Source organism: Borostomias antarcticus (genome assembly GCF_949987555.1).
Source record: "Borostomias antarcticus genome assembly, chromosome: 6".
NCBI lineage: Eukaryota > Metazoa > Chordata > Actinopteri > Stomiiformes > Stomiidae > Borostomias > Borostomias antarcticus.
The window spans coordinates 17,257,543-17,278,463 of NC_140239.1; the positions used below are offsets into that span (position 1 = coordinate 17,257,543).

A 20,921-nucleotide genomic window follows, 5' to 3' on the forward strand; every position below is an offset into this window, starting at 1 on the left:
TGACCTGGTGTTCAACAGCCCCATGCTCTTCCACACAACTTCCCTACTCTGTTCTCAGCACTGGCTCCCTGCGCTGTCCCATCCAGTTAAGGACTGTGGTGCAAGCCTACAGGGCAAATGAACAGCTCCCTCCATGCTGTGGTCAAGCTCTGCTGCCTTGAGGTGATTGGTTCCCCAGTTGCTCCAAGCCCCCTTATGGCAGATTGTAAAGGCCATGGCTTGATTGACATCAGAATCTCTTGAAACTCCACGAGTCAGACCGCGAGGGGGTCTACTACCACTGTGTAGCATAGAACCCGTGGCATCTTGGGTAGTTTTCTTTCAATTCTGATTTAATCCTGATTTAAGCCGTTTTTGAGACTTTAGAAGGCTTTTATTTTGAAATGTCACATCAGAATCTCATGAAATTCCACGAATCAGACCCAGAGGGGGTTTTCTACCACTGTGTCGCATAGAACCCGTGGCATCTTTGTTAGTTTTCTTTTAATCCTGATTTAATCCTGATTTAAGCAGTTTTTAAGACTTTAGAAGGCTTTTATTTTGAAATGCCACATTAGAATCTCGTGAAACTCCATGAGTCAGATCGGGAGGGGGTCTACTACCACTGTGTAGTATAGAACCCGTGATATTTTGAGTAGTTTTCTATTAATCTTGATTCAATCCCGATTTGAACCTTTCTTTTTAAGGTGGACCGGATAATTCCAAACGGGTTCTGGGAAACGGGTTCTAACTTCAGCGTCGTCATTTAATAGGCTATTATTTTTCAGAAAAAAACATTTATTTTAGACCCGGAGCTGATTTTTTGTATGTTCAGGTGCTTCGGTTGATTGCTGGCCGAGAAAGAAACCCGAAGAGGATGAGAGCACACTGAAATGGACTTGTCACAAACGTTGCTCATTTTATGTTTACTTTTTTAAAGCTGCGGCTATATGTTTTATTTATATTAAAGTGTGCTAGTTTTTATTTTTATTTTACACAAATATGGGAAGGACTCAAATAGGCCTGCATAGGTCAGTGTTTAATTTATTTCAAAGTAGGCCTACACATGCACACTGCACTTCTGTTTGTTGTAACAGGTAAAATTAAAAAAAGATTACAACTTGTAAAAGTTTATAAGCCGTGTTATGTTTTGCGGCTCCAGATTTTTCTTTAGTGGAAGAGGGGGCAAAATATACTTTTGATAGTAAAGGTTGCAGACCCGTTATAAGATGATAACTGATAAGCGGCTATGTAAATGTTTAAATATATTACATGAATATGTCACCGAAGATGGTTTATGAGGAATGTTGTGTGGAAGTTCAGTGAAAGACATTAAACTAGACACTAAAGGTCTCTTTTGTATTCTTCTCCACATCGCCACTCTCAAACGAGGTGTTCCCTGAGCCTCTGTTCACCTGGACCACAGTGTTAATTTTGACACCAAATTATGATTTTGTTTTAGTCATAGTCTTTTGACTAAAATGCCATTTAGTTTAAGTCATATTTTAGTCATCTGACTTGTTTTAGTTTTAGTCTAGTTTTAGTTGACTAAATATCATTACGATTTTAGTCGACAAAATCTACCATAGATTTAGACCAACTCAAATTTAACAGGCTTAGTTCAATCAATCAATCAAGTTGGATTTATATAGCGCCCTTCATGAAACCCAGAGCGCTTTACAGAGTCCAGTATTCATTCAGACAGTCATACCGGTGGTGGTAAGCTACATCTGTAGCCACAGCTGCCCTGGGGCAGACTGACAGAAGCGTGGCTGCTTCTGTCAGACAGTTTCATAATGAAGCATTCCTCTCCCCCAGTCTGATGCTAACTGTGTTTGTGCCTGATATAGCAAGCTATAATATTATCATGTCAGCACTAGTTGGCTAGTCAGGCTAGCTAACATCAGGCACAGGCTAGCTAACGTCACACCGGAGGAGAGGGGCTATGGCGGCGCCAGGTAGCTAACTGTTCGTGTCTTATCCATCTAGCTACAGTATAACATTAGACAGCAGCAGTCGTTGCTTAGCTAGCTTACCCAGACTAGCTAACGCTAGATACCCCCGCCAGCCGCCACAAGCATAGCCCCACTTGTTGCTAGCTAACCTGTGCCTAACATTAGCTAGCCACTAATTAGCTAATTAGCGTTGCAATGATCAGATACTTCAGTTCTCCCCCGCCACAAACCTACGTGAAACACTAGTTTCTTTTAGCTTGTATTGTATTTGAAGTATTTCAGAAACACACCAGCTTGGTTTTGGCTAATACAGTAACGTTAGCCGGGGGTGGGGGGGTGCTTACCTTCTCGTGAATTTCGTGGATGACTGTTCTCCAAATGTCGCTTTAAGTTTGTTGTATTTTTGCCAGTCATTTTCACCCCACACGGTTTACAAATGGTTTTGTTTTCCTTTGCATCAAATATGAAGTTTATTCAGATGTCTGCTCTCCTCTTTCTCCCGGTGTGTGCGAACGTTGACAAAGACATTTCTGAACTGTGGTAATTTACTGAACAGTTCAGGCGCAGCAGTCGTATGCTGTTAGTTGACTTCCCGCCGGCCGGTGTAGCAACGGTACTATTCAAATGTAGGCTATACACACAGGCTACCTGTAGGTTGCATCCAACTTCATGATCCAACTGCGCACATCCCGAACCTCGACATTCTGATTTGAACTTTTCCCATACGTCCCTCCATAACCATTAGTCTAGTTTTTATTTGTTGACGAAAATGTGAATAGATATAGTCATAGTTTTTGTCATCATACATTCATTTTTATTTAGTTATCGTCTCGTGACGATAACCCAAAAAATGTTGTTGACGAATAGTTTTCGTCAACAAAATTAACACTGCTGGACCAAGGTATGCAGGCCTCTGCTGGACGGGAGAGAGGAGTGTGATGGGAGGGAGCGGGTGCTGGAGCCTGTACTGACTGAGCTCAATGGCTCCATGTTCCACTGCACTGCTCCATGGACGCACACACACGACTCATACCCAGCTGGCATTTCAACGTTGATTCATGGGTGATTCAACGTCATGTGACTACGTGAACCAACGTTGGATTAGGTTTTGATTTTGAAAGGTGAATTAACGTTGATATCGTGACGTTGTTCCAACATCTTACTCAACATGGGTGAATTAAGGTCTTACAATCACTGTTAAATATGTGTTGAATTTGAAAGGTGAATCAACTTTGAAATCCCAACTTTGGTTCAACTGCTTACATGTGTAAATTCTTTGAGTCAACTTTGCATCACTGTTGAAACTGCAACTTTGTTTCAACTTAGTACTTTTCAATCATGTAGCCACGGAGAACAAAGGCGTGAACTTTTCACAATTTTATTTTACATTAGAATCAAGATGCACATGTAGGACTACAACAGCAGTTAATGGGGTTAGAACAATGACAACTGTGCAAATGGCAACAACATCAATCCAACAATAATGTAAAAAAATAAGTGTTTGTGGCACTGGCATGCACACACAAACACATTTTGTGACATCCTTCTATACAGCAATGCTACAGAAAAAGGCATTAACAGTCAATCTGCCAGCTGGTAACAGCTTTTAGCTTTCTAAACATACAACCTCTGCAGCACAATACGACCCAGGATGTAACACAAAAGCAAAACCAACTCAGCTAGCAAGCTAAACAATATAGTAACCTTACAATCTACAAGTAGCGGCAAAAGTTGGACAACAAGGGAATGACTGGCACATTTCTCAGCTTGTATATATGTAGATACTAGCTACGTCCAGCTAGTGTGAGACAAACATTACACACGATGCACCCAATACATCCATGGATGCACCGCACCCAAATTTCTAAAGAAACTACAGTCTATAATAGGACATCCTCAAATGTCCACGAAAGGAAATTTGAATCTCATTCTTTGTGTTAGCGCAAAATAAGGATTTGTGACCAATACAATTAATTTATTGCAAAGATATATAAAGCAAAACCTTTGTTGGGCCACTTTTTACCCATATTGTGCATTAAAGGGCTATAAGGCAGGTTGAAGACCTCATGTTGACGTTGTTGTACATCAACGTACAGATCTTCAACAGAATTTCAATGTTGATTTATAAGTATTTTATCAACCTTTTTCAACCATTGAGCATTCAATATGGTTTCAAGGTTGAAACGACGACTGACATTAATCCAACTATATTTCAACGTTGAAGGTCGGTCGTGTGCCAGCTGGGTAGTGTTTGGTGAATGTGTGTGTGTCTATGTATGGGGTTGTTTTTATTAGTCTATTCTCTTTGGCTTCAAAAACAAAGCACAAAAAGCACATGAGTCCATAACAGACTTCAAGATGAGAAAGGGTGACTTCAATGTAGGAGGCAAATAGTTCCTGGTAAGAATCTAGAGGCTATGTGTCTGAGAATCGAAGGAAGTATAAGAAATGTATACAAGTAATAAAATAAACCCACAGAAGATGATCTAAGACTTCTCTCGCTACATTAGCTGATGCAACGTGCTGTAAGGAGATGCCTGGCCTGACCACTATGCTGCTCTTTCTGACCCTCACATTGGGGCTGACCTGATCAGGAAATGGAGGGCCATTTTCAGGGGTGCTGTTAGAAATGTTGGGCCCTGTAAAAGAATATAATATTGGGCCCCCCAAACCAAGACCTTATGATAATGATAATAATAATAATCATCATCATTATCATCATCATTAAAATAATAAAATAATAATAATAATAATGGTTTATGGGGGCCCCTGAAAGTGCAGGGCCCTTGGGAACGTTCTAACCTCCCCCCTCCTTACAGCTCCAGTACAAGAACTAAAAGAGCACAATATTCATCCCTAGTATAACAACTCCATGTTGTCATACTGCCTTTGGGATTAACTTTAGCTGAGCTAGTGTTGTCTGAGCTCTCAGCATTAATAGTTCAAAGGTTTGTTCACAAGCACAAATGTAAGTTTGGACAGAACAACCAGAAGGTCTTCTGAATGAAAGCACACCCCATCTAGTCAACATACCTTGAATATGTTTCCAATGGCCCTGTGGTAATTTAATTGTAGCAGTAAGGCTGGCAGATGGTTCTCTTTTTTTCAACATTTTTTACATTATGCGGGCTGGCCCACTAGTTTATCACATCTTTATGTGCTATTTGAAGGGCAAGAAATGCACTGTATCATGAAGTCCTTGAATAAAGAATGAATACTGTATGACATGGATGTAAAGTCTGATGCTTTAGTTTATCTGAGATATCATTTTGCTTTTAATGTGAATTTGAACTTGTATAGTCATGTTTCAAGATTCCAAGTCAATCAAGATTTCCAAATTTGGACTTGGAAGTGTTGATGGAGACCAGCCTGTTTTGAGACTTTTGAGAAGGGGCGAACCTTTGCTCCAGGGTGACATCTCTTCTTCAGGTCTTTGGCAATGCCCGCATGCAGCTCGAAGGCTTTCACACACATCATTACTTGTTTGGGAGAACCCCAGTTGTCGTGAGAATTATTTTGTCTCAGATTTCCTGTTAAAGCCTTTTTCTGTCCTTCAGTTGCAGCTGAGCTGTTGTTTTTTTTGGAATCTGAAGGTTTTCTAAGAGGTTTCTCTGGGCTGGTTAGTTTCAGTCCACGTTCAATCATTGCACATCTCTCTTCAAAGCTCACCTGCAGTGTCTCGGGGGATGGCGTAGATGTGACTTCACAAGGCCTGCTGCTTACACTCTCACTGTTGGGCAGTTGGTCAGTAACGTGAGGCTGTTTATCTGTTTTGTTGGTATTTTGGGTTTGGGCTGTAAAGGCTCACAGGCCGGGATGACTTGATGCTAGACTCCAGTAGGTCCCTGTGCTCAAGAGAGATGACTGGTGTCTCCATACCTTGGGAGTACAGATGACATGGTCGTGAGACTGATGATACCTTTTCAGCTGGACTGTCTTTCAATCCTGACCCGATTTTGGAATCTGGTGGTTTTCTAAGAGGTTTCTCTGAGCTGGTGAGTATGTGTTCACGGTCAAACATCTCACGCTTCTCTTCAAAGCTCATTTGCAGTGCCTCTGGGGATGGCATAGGTCTGACTTCACGAGGCCTGCTGCTTTCACTCTGACTGTTGGGCAGTTGGGCAGTAACGTGAGGCTGGTTATCTGTTTTGGTGGTATCCTGGGTTTGGGCTGTAAAGTCTCTCACAGGCCGGGATGACTTGATGCTAGACTTCAGTAGGTCCCTGTGCTCACAAGAGATCAACGGTGTCTCCATACCTTGGGAGTACAGATGAAATGGTGGTCGTGAGACTGATGAGACCTTTTCAACTGGACTTTCTTTCAAACCTGACCCAATTTTGGAATCTGGAGGTTTTCTAAGAGGTTTCTTTGGGCTGGTGAGTATCAGTTCACGTTCAAACATCTCACGCTTCTCTTTAAAGCTCAGTTGCAGTGCCTCTGGGGATGGTGTAGGTCTGACTTCACGAGGCCTGCTGCTTTCACTCTCACTGTTGGGCAGTTGGTCAGTAACGTGAGGCTGATTATCTGTTTTGGTGGTATTTTGGGTTTGGGCTGTAAAGGCTCTCACAGGCCGGGATGACTTGATGCTAGACTTCAGTAGGTCCCTGTGCTCAAGAGAGATGAACGGTGTCTCCATACCTTGGGAGAACAGATGACATGGTGGATGTGAGACTGATGAGACCTTTTCAGCTGGACTGTTTTTCAATCCTGACCCGATTGTGGAATCTGGAGGTTTTCTAAGAGGTTCCTCTGGGCTGGTGAGTATCAATTCACGTTCAAACATCTCACGCTTCTCTTCAAAGCTCAGTTGCAGTGCCTCTGGGGATAGCATAGGTCTGACTTCACTAGGCCTGCTGCTTTCACTCTTACTGTTGGGCAGTTGGTCAGTAACGTGAGGCTGGTTATCTGTTTTGGTGGTATTCTGGGTTTGGGCTGTAAAGGCTCTCACAAGCCGGGATGACTTGATGCTAGACTTCAGTAGGTCCCTGTGCTCACGAGAGATGAAAGGTGTCTCCATACCTTGGAAGTACAGATGACATGGTGGTCGTGAGACTGATGAGACCTTTTCAACTGGACTGTCTTTCAAACCTGACCCAATTTTGGAATCTGGAGGTTTTCTAAGAGGTTTCTTTGGGCTGGTGAGTATCAGTTCACGTTCAAACATCTCACACTTCTCTTCAAAGCTCAGTTGCAGTGCCTCTGGGGATAGCGTAGGCCTGACTTCACGAGGCCTGCTGCTTTCACTGTCACGGTTGGGCAGTTGGGCAGTAATGTGAGGCTGGTTATCTGTTTTGGTGGTATTCTGGGTTTGGGCTGTAAAGGCTCTCACAGGCCGGGATGACTTGATGCTAGACTCCAGTAGGTCCCTGTGCTCAAGAGAGATGAACGGTGTCTCCATACCTTGAGAGAACAGATGACATGTTGGTTGTGAGACTGATGATACCTTTTCACCTGGACTCTCTTTCAATCCTAACTCGATTTTGGAATCTGAAGTTTGTTTGTCTTTCTGTGAAGTGAAGACTGGATTGCCATCAGAAATCCATAATGGGGTCCTCTCAGGCCCACTGCTGGACGTGTCATCTCCAGAGTCCTGCCAGCTCACTTGGACATCGAGGAACTTTCTCCGACTGCTGTTGTGATGTGAATCACTTTCAGAACATGAATAATAGTAATCTTTGCAGCTGCAGCATGAGGTGCATTTATCTTGGTTGTAGTGTCAACTATATTCAGTATGAGAATTGGCATCGTCTTGTCCTTGTCCTTCCTGACTTGTATACATCTGGCTTCTAGGTTCTTCCAGGTGGTCTAAGCAGCTGCAATACTTGTCCAACGGTGCCCTTTTCAGATAAAAAGACTAATGAATTTTTATGATTTCAACCAATACATTTAAATTGAAATGTGTCTGGACCTGTCATTGAGCTAGCCCGGCGTTGGAGTTGGTCATCCAGCAGGCTCGATCCCCACCTTTCTGCATAATCTAACCCACACTCTTGTTAGACACTTCGCTAGCCTACCCTACTAACACACGCAGGTTGCGCAAACGTTCTACATACGGCCGCTATAGGTGACGATTCATCTGCGCCACGTGCGGAAATTACGCTGGCCATTTACGGAAACACGAGATCTGCCGATTAGTAGCCGCTACGTTAGAACGACACGTCATTCAGAAGTTGCGGCCGCGTGCAAAAAACGCACGTGATCACGTGGGCAGGAACTTCCATAATAAACTCACTTGGCTGACACTTGATCTACACGTGAGCAGCAAGTACCGTCTTAAACTGACTTGGCTGACACTAGATTTACAGGTATTTATATGACTTGGTCTGCACGTCTTTTTCGCACGGTCACTTACTTACTAAACCCTGACCACTGGCTATATTTAGCATTTGCAGTACCACTGGCTATATTTAGCATTTACCAGTACAAAAACGAATTAATGCTATATGGGGATATATCAGCAAGCATTATGATACAAACCAATATAAGACTGAATACCATTAACAGTTTAGAACATTTTATTACACAAAGTACATTGCAAAACAAATTAAAAGTATACATATTTACAAGGATGAGGTTTACGGTCTGTCACATTACGCATAGCCAGAAAAGCAAAAAAAAAGTATGTACAAGCTCTGGCTAGCAACCCATTATCTGACAATTGCAAAAGTTCTAAAAACAAAAATGAAACAAAGTGCGCATTCTGTGGCAGGCAGACCGGGAACAGACCGTTGTATCCCACAAAAAAAAGGTTAAAATTTACAAAAAACATTTACAAATAAGGCATCCATCCTGGCAGGCTGGAAAGGCAGGTTTAGGGAGATGGGCTGGGGGTCACCCACATCTGAATCGAGGGTCTGGGCAGAAGAGGTCATCCTCATCTGAATACTCCACTGTGGTCAGGGCTGGAGCTGCGGTCAGGGGCTGGGCTGGGGAGGTCAGCTGGGCTGGAGCAGATGCCTAAGGACATAATGAAATGGCTGTAAAAGCAAGTCGCATACGTTCATTGGAAGCGTGCCATGTCACTGGATACGAGAAAATTAACTGCCTGACATCACATACCTTTTTGCATCGAGCAGGGGCATGTTTCAGCATCTCCTGCAGCTGGGCAGACACCTCCGTCACAGTGATGCTTGGCTTACAGGCCATAACTGCACCTTTTAACCAAAAAGGGAATGGTTTCAATGCACATGGCATGAAGCAAAGACAATGTATTATTTTGCGAAAATATGAACAATCCCTTACGTAATATGACATTGTAGAGGGTCATATTCTTCAGAGGCTTCTTCCCCCTCTTCCCATGGACGCTGTAGACACACCACACTCTGTGTATGGCAATGGCTGACAGCACCCGCCGGACCACATCTGGCAGATCTTTGCTGCCAATGGAACTCAGATATCGTGTCTGCAAAACATCATTTACTTTTACATTTCCTTAACACTTCCCTGCAAAAATAAGGAACAAAGTTCTGCCCTGAAGTTACTCACCATCTTCCTTTGATGATCCTTGTCCTTCAGCTGCTCCTCCAAGACCAGCAGCTCCTCCTCCGTTTTAGCAGGGTGCAGGTCATCCAGTACTGCTCCCCGATAGCTGTCTGCAGACTCGCCGGACAGTCTCTGCTCCAGCCTCTGCTCCAGCCTCATCATTGTCTGTGCCATCTCCCTCAGACTCTGCATGACGCTGGAGAACTGCTGACACATCATCCTCTGGAAGTCTGGATATTAAACACAGATGTGGCTATAAGTAATTGTACGGTCCCATAATGGATATTCAACTCAAAGTATATCCCTACATGCAGCATGAAGTAGTTCACAAAATTCAGCATACCAGCATCTGCAGAGCTTGATGGCAACACTGCTGGAGCTGTTGGTCTCACAGGCGATGGCATCAGAGAACTACCTGAAAACCAGAGGATAAAGGGATGAGCAGGAAACTATGGTGCTGGCGGCGTAGTGATTCTGGCATAAGGGGAAGAATCAACTCGACATGAGACATGTCAGACCCTGACCTGGTCTGGCCGGGGTGCTAAGCGCTGATGCATGCTGCTCGTGCCTGGACGTCTGAAGGGCTGAAGGGCCTGGGCTCACGGCCTGGGCTCACAGTGAACTGAGTACATGAGTCTTCAAAAAGTCCTGAGTTAACTGTCAGTGTGCAAATATGCATAGACATTTCACCAACACAAACATGCATGGATACCTGCATTGATAACTGGCAGAGCAGGCCTTCCGGCTCTGGCACCTGGCATAGCTGGTCTGGTCTGAGTTCTGCCGACCGGCTGCCTGGGCACTGGAACATATAGTAGAGGTAAATTAGCTCAGATTAGTCAACTCAAGTAGTACTCTTTTGGGACTGTTGAATGCACTTTATTATATTACCTTCGTCACTGGAGTCATAGCGCGTTGCACTGTCTCTTCCTTGTGTCTTGGGAGTTAATCCATTGATGACTGCTGCTCAAACACCTTCGCCAAGGCACTGGCTACTTCATAATGCTCTGTGTGTTCCTCAGCAGAGACAGAGGTTGTCATGGCTCCTCTTGATGTGCTTGTGGAGGTAGATCTGGGAGGTATAGGAGAATGGGCACTCAGAGCAGGAGAACATCCAAGTCTTGCACAACTCTAACATTACAGCTAGGAGAGCGAATGAGAGAGACCATTAAAAAGGATTATCTCATCTGTAGTACAAGTTCAAATATAGAGTGATTATACGTCATTGTAAATGAGAGCTTACTCTCAATTGATTCACGAGGTTAAATAAAGATTGAATGAATATGTAACTAGTGGGGGTTAACAACCACACAACTGTGGAGAGAGAATGAGACACTTGGTTCCCTCCTCTACTGGTGTTCATGGCCATGGCCACACACCTGGAATACTCCAACCCTGATTTAAAGGCATAAAAGTGGGGAACACATTCTTGAGACGGTTCCTAAAACTGGAGGGGAAAAAAACGGGAAAATGATCTTCCCTCTCCTCATCACTCACTTCTGCATGGGGCTGAGCTCTACCCTGTCAGCAGTAGCAATACATGGGATAGCGGCTCAGCACACAGGAGAACTGCACAGAGAGGAAGGAGGAGAGAGAAAACCAACAACAAAAAAGGCAAGAAGGGTTAATAACTGAGCGAATCTTGCAAGTTTGCACTACAGGGAAGCAATTGCTCAATTTCCCTGATATTGTGGCGTCACTGGCGTCAGTGATGAGTCTTATGAATCTCACATGTCTACTGCTAACATTAACTCAATATCAATATTCCCATTTGTTTATTCCGTCTATGGAAACGTATGTGCATTTGTACTTACGTGTGCCTGCCTATATTGATGATCAGGTGTTTCTCCACCTAAGGGCTGGCCAGACAGAACCATCAGAGACCATTGGGCTGAGCTGAGGAGAGAGCGACATGTTAGAGTGTATGTGTGCATATGTATATGGTGCTCTTCTGTTAATACTCATGAGGGCATTCAACTGAACAAGACTCACAGAGCCTGTGGTGCTGTCCCAGGACTGCCCCTGGCCACGCCTGTCCCCGTCTTAGCGCCTCTTCCTGTCCCACTCACCTGCTTCTTGCTCAGTTCAAACAAGAACTGGGAGGTTGGCAACTGAGAGCATGGGAGGGGAGAGAGGGAGAGAGAGAGAGAGTGGGTGGGTGACCCTCTCGTTGGCTGACATGCACACTCCACAGGACCACGTGATTTCTGACACGTTTAGAGGAACAGGGCAACATGTCTACCACCCTTCACACTCAGTAATTAAATAGATTTTGCAAGACACTATATTAGTAGTCCACATCATGAGTACCTATTATGCAAAATTTGGATTTGTATGTGAGTGAAAACGTAGTACACAATTCTTTACCCGTTTGACAGAATGAGCAACCATTTCAACAGTTAAGAGTAACATGTTTAGTTAACATCACATCCCAAAACCACCAAGAATGCTGCTGTAACCAAAAAAGCCAAGATGGCTGCTATAACAAATCCTGCTAGCTAGCCTAGCTCCGTTGTTGGGGCTTCTAGTATTCTGTTAACGTTAACTTCGGAAAAATGAATGCCTAAAAACAAACACATACTAACGGTGTCGTGGGTTAATGCGAAATCAATGAGTAAGCTAATTATCGCATTTTATTCAAAGCGATGAAACAGTACGAACATGCAGGAGCTCGCGCGAGCCTGCTAGACTCGAGAAGACTCCACCATTGCCCGTAATTAGGAAACAATGGCCCACGACAACACTTCATAAAAGTTATAGTGTACACAACTGAAATATTCTCAAGTTGCCAAGCCAACATTATAATTTAAGCTACAATTACACAAAAGCGAAAGTTATAACAATAATTGCGACAGAGTAATTTTACGTAGGGTACTTAGCTAGCCATGATGTACAGAAAAAGGCTAATCACGTTAGCTGGCTAGCTGTTACGGCTCCGCCTCCGCCTGGGCGCTCTCCAGCTCCCACCACCGTTCCCGCAGCGCGCACACCACGGCCTTCCATTTCAGCGCGCGCTCTGCACGCCCTCCGACGTAATCACCCCCGCACACCTGAACACGGTTCCGCTAACAAGCTCCGAGGGCGCGGCTCACCTGCTGCCACTACTCATCCAATCACCTCCCCTATAAGAACCCGGTCTTCCCAACGTTCGTCGCCAGTTCTTCCCTAAGATTCCTTGTGATTCCGGTTTGTTTGCTGCTCGTTTCCTGGACTGACACACGGCTTCCCCGACCCATTCTCCCCGGACCTCGACCACGGCTTGGATTAAGTTTTCTGGACTTTGTTTGTTGATCGATTGACCCCTGCCTGAACTTGACTAACCTTTTGCCTTGCCCTCTGTACTGCCGCTTCTATATTAAACCGCCCTCTGGGCTTGGAACTGTCCGTCTGTGTCCGTGGTCCTGCGTTTGGGTCAGCTAGCCAACCAGCCCCCTTACACTAGCTAGTTAGCTAACATTGGAAAGAGAGCATCTGCATATAGATAATCATTACAAAAGGGTAGCTTGCACATAACGTTGGTGTTTTATCTGGGACGATACCAAAATACATAGCTAGCTATGTATACATTGAAATTGAGATACTTACAGGATCTGTGTTGTCGCGGGGACAAAGACAGCGTGTTGGTCTTTCTCAATCGTTTCTGTTTCAAACGGAACGGAAGTATAACCCGTCGTCGTCTTCTTCTTCGCTGGGTTTAGTGGCGGATCGCAAACAACTTTAATGTGCATACAGCCACCTACTGTACCAGAGTGTGTAACTTGTTTGTCTAGTTCTTCAATTGTGTCACCTAAGTAGCCCAATGCCTTGCATTCTTTGTTTTACGTTCACTGCTCAGCGTTCATTGCTCACATTTAGGTAGCAAAATTAGGACTTTATAGGTCCTAGGTTCATAGGCATATTTTTTATCATTATTTTTATTAGGCCTAGACTGCAAATCTTTAGTGTTAATATTAACTGTAAATGAGAAATTACACACAAAACAGACAAGCAGGATTTCTCCTCATTATTACAATTCTGTAACTGTATGACTTCAAAATGTATTTTAAAACCTAAGTAATTTACAAATGTTCTGACCCACTGTGACACATTTCCAATAAAGTCAGTTTGGGACTGTGATGTAACCACATTGTCACGTTATTTAATTACATCGTAGTTACGGATTTAAGCAGCAGTGGCGGCTACGTTCCCTTACAGTGTCCTTGAGGACGGCTATTTTGGTTATTTTGCGACTGAAAAGGCAAGTGTCAGCTAGGTGTCAGCTAGGTCCGCTGCTGGTACCGTCGCAAAGTTACCACAATACCACCAATGTGTCCCGTCAGTTTTACGTACTGTGTTAGTAGGGTAGGCAATGATGTAACGTTAGCTGGGATACATCTAAACAAAAAAACAAATTGATTTGGCATACGATCTAGCCACAAAGAATGGTCTTGTCATCTAACCACGCCGATATTAATATTTTTAGTGCTTTACCATAGTCGTCTTCATTCTCTGAAGCGATGTATCGAAGCCGCGCTTGCGCAAGCAGTTTCACATACAGCTGCACTCAGGGCTGAAAATTAACACCTGCCACCGGCCAAATGCAGGTAACATTTCCAATTGGCGACTAGATTTGGGAAGGCTATCTGAAAAATATATATACTTGGCCGGTAGATTTCTTCATCTACAGTCCCCTTGGCAGGTGACTAAAAAGTTAATTTTCACCCCTGGCTGCACTGGTTGGAGCGAACGTGTGTGTGTGTGTGTGTGTGTGTGTGTGTGTGTGTGTGTGTGTGTGTGTGTGTGTGTGTGTGTGTGTGTGTGTGTGTGTGTGTGTGTATCAGTGGAGGCTCGTCCATTGAGGCAGGGGAGGACAGTCCTCCTCAGTTTTTGGAGAGAAGAGAGTGATTAAAATATAAATATATGAATTTATTTATTCATAATTAATATTATCTCGGGTCCTCGGCAGTAAGTCGTCTTCCTTTCCGGTGGGGGTTGGCCTCCGCCAGGGCTGCGCTTTGTCACAAATCCTGTTTGTGATTTTCATGGACAGGATATCGAGGCGTAGCCGTGGGGAGGTGGGTTTGCAGTTCGGTGAGCTGGGGATCACGTCGCTGCTATTTGCAGATGATGTGGTCCTGATGGCATCATCTGCCTGCGACCTCCAGCACTCTCTGGATAGGTTCGCAACCGAGTGTGAAGCGGCTGGAATGAGAATCAGCACTTCTAAATCTGAGGCCATGGTTGTCAGCAGGAAACCGGTGGCCTGTCCGCTCCGAGTAGGAAATGAGTCCTTACCCCAAGTGAAGGAGTTCAAGTATCTGGGGGTCTTGTTCACGAGTGAGGGAACCATGGAGAGCGAGTTTGGCCGGAGAATCGGAGCAGCTGGTGCGGTTCTGCAGTCGCTTTACTGCACTGTTGTGACGAAAAGTGAGCTGAGCCAAAAGGCAAAGCTCTCGATCTACCGGTCTATCTTCGTCCCCACCCTCACCTATGGTCATGAAGGATGGGTCATGACCGAAAGAACGAGATCACGGATACAAGCGGCCGAAATGAGTTTTCTCCGGAGGGTGGCTGGGGTCTCCCTGAGAGATCGGGTGAGAAGTTTAGTCATCCGGGAGGGACTCGGAGTAGAGCCGCTGCTCCTTTGCGTCGAAAGGAGCCAGTTGAGGTGGTTCGGGCATCTAGTGAGGATGCCTCCTGGGCGCCTCCCTAGGGAGGTGTTCCAGGCGTGTCCGGCTGGGAGGAGGCTGCGGGGTAGACCCAGGACTAGGTGGCGGGACTACATCTCTGCACTGGCCTGTGAGCGGCTAAAGATTCTCCAGGCAGAGCTGGTTGATGCTGCTAGGGAAAGGGATGTCTGGGGCCCCCTGCTGGAGCTGCTGCCTCCGCAACCCGACCCCGGATAAGCGGATGAAGATGGATGGATGGATGGATAATATTATCTCAGTTTTGTTCATAAAGCAGGTTTTCCCTATGGATAAAAACCCATTATTGAAATTCTAAAGCTCCAACAGTGTTGTTCTGATAATTGTAGGCTATAGCAACATAAGAGTGGCAGCTTTGACAGCAACCCAAATGAGCTAGTGCTAATCCCATAGCTGTACCATTGCTAGCTAGCCATGAGCGAACTGTTGGATACTGCATTTGCTGTGCAACGTATTCCATTGTCCAGTTGTCAAATCTATTTGCCAACAAACAGTTTGAGAGCCAGCACACCTCAGTGTCCCCTAATCAAAAATTTTTTTCATATATCACCCAACCTCTCCAGCACCTCACCAATATAAATTATTTTCTCTCTTTAGAGAAGAGTACAATCCATTACAACAACTATTGCTTACAATGTTTTATTGTTGTTTTGTAATATTTTATCATGAATATGATAAATAAATGCTGCATGTAGTTAAATAAAGTGTTATTCAGTTTTGCATATGCTAAAATTGACTGTAAATCCACTTTAAAGCTGATATTTCAAATAATAACTGACTATGTGAAAGTGCCCCCCGGCGCCCATGGGCAGTTCGCCTCTCTTCCTCCTGTCCTCCTCAGTTTTTTTAGTCACCAGCCGCCACTGGTATGTATGTGTGTATGTACTGTATGTAGGCTATGTTAGATCTCATACATACACACATGATCTTGTAATATTTGAACAAGCAACCCTTCGTGGTACACGTGACAGACACACATATATACACGCACCACTGAGCTCACAACGCAAACACTCATTCGGTCACGTGAGCTCCTCCATTCACTTAAAGCGTGATCGAACTACCGCGCATGTGCGCGTTGTTTTGTAGTGAGCTGCGCTGTACGTGTGTGTGTTGTAAGTAAGCTTTGAACAAGCAACCAAAGTGACACTTTTCACACCCCATATGTGTGTGTGTGTGTGTGCGTGTATGTGTGTGTGTATGTTTGTGTTTGTGTGTGTGTGTGTGTGTGTGTGTGTGCGTGAGGGTGTGTGTGTGTGTGCGTATGTATGTGTGTGCATCTGTGTGTGTGGGTGCAGGGCTTCATTGGCTACAGTATGGAGGGGAACCTGATCCAGTTGTTGTGCCAGGTCCAGTCTCTGTTTCCCTCAGACGGAGGACGCATCCAGGTGGAGACCATCCACTTTGTCCAGGGTAGGTACAGACACACACATACACAAACACACATGCGCGCGCACACACACACGCACCACATGTACACACACACACTAGGGCTGTCAAAACTGGCACAAAATTATGTTCAGATATTCCTTCTATGAAAACACAGGTTTGAACCATTCGAATATCTATTTTGGCGCATTATGTCCATAAGAAGGCAAACTAATACAACAAGAGACATAAAGAGGTATATTTATTTTCAACAAGTATTTTAAATATCTATTCTATGTAAAGTACACATTACAATAAACAATAAAAGCACATACTGTAGACCTACAAGCCTGGGCTAATATTAATTGTTTTGTGGTAGGCTATAGGTCTCAAGGCCTAGAACAAGCATTCAATGCTCCGAGGTACAATTATCTTTTCCTTGGGATGTTATGTTAAGGCCTAAATAAAATTAAGGAGCATAATTCTGAGAAATGTGACAGCAAAAAAGTTTGCCCTGAGGGATGATTAACAATAAAGTGCTATTAAAAACTGAAAAGTGGGCTACTCACATTCTTGACGCTACAGTACATCCCAAAACGCTGGCATAAGAAAAAAGAAAAAAATGTAGCCTAAAACTGACTTGACCTGTCAGGCATCTCTTTTATTCACTATATTCCCAGCGGAGGAAAAGACGAAAATCCAAAGTACTTCCAAACAGGGCCAAGATTGCTGGGAGTGCAAATCACTCTCTCTGGTTCTGAACTCTCAATTTTTAATCAATGAAAGTGCAAACAGGCGTGTGTGACGGACCCCGGTCCGTCAGGCCCATGGGTGAACTCACAACGTTTCCCCTCAATCAAATATTCATTTTCACAATCTAATGTCTTTTCTATTTTACAGTTCGAACGCATATTTAAATTTAGAATATTCCTAACACACACACACACACACACACAGGCACAGTTGCATAGCTGTCTCAAGTTATTAGTATTTTCTTACAGGTTCCTCTCTGATCAAGGTGTGTGTGACAAAAGACCAGCATCACTTCTACACACACATCTCTCAGCCTATCAGAGAACCAGAGGAGCCTGACACCACCGAAAAAGCATGTAGGTAGAGTCTCAGAAGTCTTCCCTCTTCCCTTCCCTCACTCCTTCCTTCCTTCCTTCCTTCCTTCCTTCCTTCCTTCCTTCCTTCCTTCCTTCCTTCCTTCCTTCCTTCCTTCCATCCATCCATCCATCCATCCATCCATCCATCCATCCATCCATCCATCCATCCATCCATCCATCCCTAAACACTTTCACTCCCCCCCAGGGACCAAGCCAACCAATCAGAGTGTGAGACTGGGGTCATTTTCGGCAGTGCTAGCCAATGGGGTCCACCTGTCTTACAGTCACTACGGACCCACAGGAGAACACACAGGTGTTTCGTCTCTTACTGTCAGCATGCCAACACACACACCACCAGGCTGTGTACATTATTTTCTAATGTGCGATGGTGTGTATGTGCGTGCCTGTGTCTGTGGGTGCATGCCTGTGCGTGTGAGTGATTATTTGTGTGTGTCTGTGTGTGTGTGTGAGTGTTTGTGTGTGTCTGTGTGTGTGAGTGTTTGTGTGTGTGTGTGTGTCTGTGTGCGTGCATGTGTGTATTGTCCGTCCAGCAGGTCATCAGGATGCTGGTCAGAGCTCGGAGGTGGACCTCCGGTCAGCCTCCTCTCTCTCCCGCGTCCCCTCCCCCCAACCCTCCCCCTCCTCCAAGAAGCCCCCTCCCCCCCAGACCTCCAAGGGGGGGCAGCCCTCATCCCCCTCCAGCTCTGAAGAGGAACAGGTGACCTCCTCCATCAAGAACCCCCCAGTCACATTCTTATCTCATAATGTATATGAGATACATCTGCATTCTGTTTATTGCAAAATATATCTATAATCATATGTACTCACAACTTTCTCTCCTTCTTTCTCTCTCTCCATCCCCAAAGTCGGTACCCAGGAAGAGTGCTCCTGTGCCCAAAGCCTGCACCCCCCCCTTCCAGAACCTCAGCCTGTCCACTCCCAGTGGTCTACTGGTGCAGTTCCTCAGGGACCACACTGATGGTCAGTCACACACACATACACACATGCACATACACACACACGCACACACACACACACACACACACACACACACACACACACACACACACGCACACACACCAGACATGAAAATCGCTCACCTTTCGGTGAAATTCGCCGTTTTGAATCCAAAATAGGTGACCTACGTGAATCATGTAGATCCGATGATAAAAAAAAAAAAATTGAGGGGGGGGGTGAAACTATAATATGCGTGTGCGTGAAACTCCTTGGTGAAGGGAGCCAATACAGCGTGGCTATGAGCGCGAGGTGCCTTGGGCTGTTGGTCGAGTAACGTTACTCACACTGGTGTCGGTCGTAATAGAGTGCAACGTTCAGAATATCAGCCGCGCTTTTTGATTGCTGAGAGAAAGAAGACAAGGACTTAAGTCGCTCAACTGGTGATGGTAGTTGCGAAGCCCGAGGTAAGAATGCAATGTTAATGAAACACGAATTGCTAGCTAACGTTAGATGGTTAACTTTGGTACTAACATAATAGCCCCCGGGACCCCCTAGCAGCAGTGGCGATTGAATTGAATTGAATTGAATTGAAACCTTTATTGCCCCAGAGGGGAATTTGTTTAGCACACATCAAGCATACAGAAAACATGTCCTTGTTTTGGGCATTCTAAACCTGCGTCCAGAGGGGAGTAGGGGGAACTCTGAGAAGAGTGGATGGGAAGGATCGTCCAGTATTCGTCTGGCAAGGTTGATGGTATAGTGATCAGAGAGCTGAGAGATACTCTAAATATCTGAGCCAGTGATTTTCCTCCCCGCCTTAGTAACCTTATCCAGCATGTTTCTGTTCTGGATGGACATACTTCCACCCCAGCACTGGATGGCGAAGGTCACCACGCTCTGAACGAACGTCAGGTAGAATAGTCTCAGTGTTGTTACGTCTGCCTTGAAGCTGCGTAGCTTCCTTAAAAAATAAAGTCTCTGTTGTGCTTTTGTGTATCTTGCCACTGTGTTGGCAGTCCAGGTGAGTTTGGAGTCAATGATAGTGCCCAGGTACTTATATTCCTCCACCGTCTCAATCGGTGTACCTGCTTCTATAAGCCAGGGTAAGCCTGGCTTACCCATACAAATCCCACGAAAATCGACTTTCACACTGTTTTTGACTTAAATGCGTATTGTATTCTGCCATATTGCTCCTTTTTCATCCGTGTTTACTGTTTTGGTAGTTCTCCGTCTCCCCCTACAGGCCTCGTGAAAATACAGTCCACTTACGGTCCGTTGACAGCAGTCTTACTAGCTCGTCATTCACTTAACATTGTAGGCCACGTAAAAGGATTCTGGAGTCTTATCTACAGAAAGACAGATGTATTTGACTGTACAGACAATGTGTATTGTTGACTTGCATTAATAAAAAATAAAAAAAGGATTCTGGCTTACAGAAATCAAGACCAAGTGAAAAGTCAACCGATCAAATTAGCCCACACATACAAAACCGCGAACAATGTCGTCATCAGTCGATATGTAACCTAATCTGTAATTTGTCAAAATGCTTAAAAGTGGGCGTAGGGTAAGCCAGTTCTCAAAGTGCTTACATTGGAGTTCCCATTGAAATTTTAACATTGGGACAGTTTATCCAATCAAAACTTGTGTCCCGTCATTCACGTCACCTGTCAATCACGTTACCCACTTTAGCTATTTAGCTACTGGCAGCATCAATGAACAAGGAAAACGGAAATCTTGAGTAGTTGATTCCAAAATGAAATGGATTAAACGAGTTTGGGTTACGATATAAGGTTGGTCTTTTGTGATTAATTACCAGTTGTTATGGCTGTGCGTTTTGCTTTGCCTAGTTTAATCAGCACTCGAGAGCGTGAACTTTGCTTCCTGGAGCGGTGGGCTAATATGCCTAGTAGGCTAGTAGTAGCCTAAACACCGATTAGTGAAGTAGGGGAGTAGGCTATTGAGTGCTGTGCCCTAAGGGGGTGTTTTTTATCGTCCTGTCATTCCTCTTCGTGGTGCTTGGCCATTGTTGTCATATAAAAGCTTGGTTGTTTCTGCCTAAATATTGCCCTCTTATTCACTCGCTCTTAAATTATTGGCCTTTGTTGATGTGTTAAAAAACACATCAGTAGCCTGGGCTACTGTAGTTTTCCTGTATGTTTTTACATATAAAAATCGTGCGCACCCTTCTGTTATGGAAATTACTGTTCTAGTAAGAATGATTTACCAAGATTCGCTCAAAAGGTTAAGTCTGGTTTATTGTGAAAAACATACGAGCGCAAGGACTTCCTGAACAACGAGTGGTTAGTCAGCGAAGTGCAATTCAAAGCTTGTCATGCCCAGTCTTATATTCAAGCAAAACACAGGTACGGCGCTTTGAGGATGTGATT

At 44.6% G+C, this 20,921-nt stretch overlaps 1 protein-coding gene across 1 annotated transcript in view; it reads left to right on the forward strand.

Moving 5' to 3' along the window:
• Positions 1–20,921, forward strand: part of spag17 (sperm associated antigen 17) — a gene marked incomplete at both ends in the record, with an annotated part of 74,365 nt that overhangs the window by 35,057 nt on the left and 18,387 nt on the right. The window contains 4 exons of the mRNA XM_084440029.1: positions 16,399–16,513; positions 18,132–18,171; positions 18,455–18,558; positions 19,551–19,555. Of these exons, the coding sequence (XP_084296155.1) occupies positions 16,399–16,513; positions 18,132–18,171; positions 18,455–18,558; positions 19,551–19,555 (264 nt within the window). The remainder of the gene's footprint in view (positions 1–16,398; positions 16,514–18,131; positions 18,172–18,454; positions 18,559–19,550; positions 19,556–20,921) is intronic.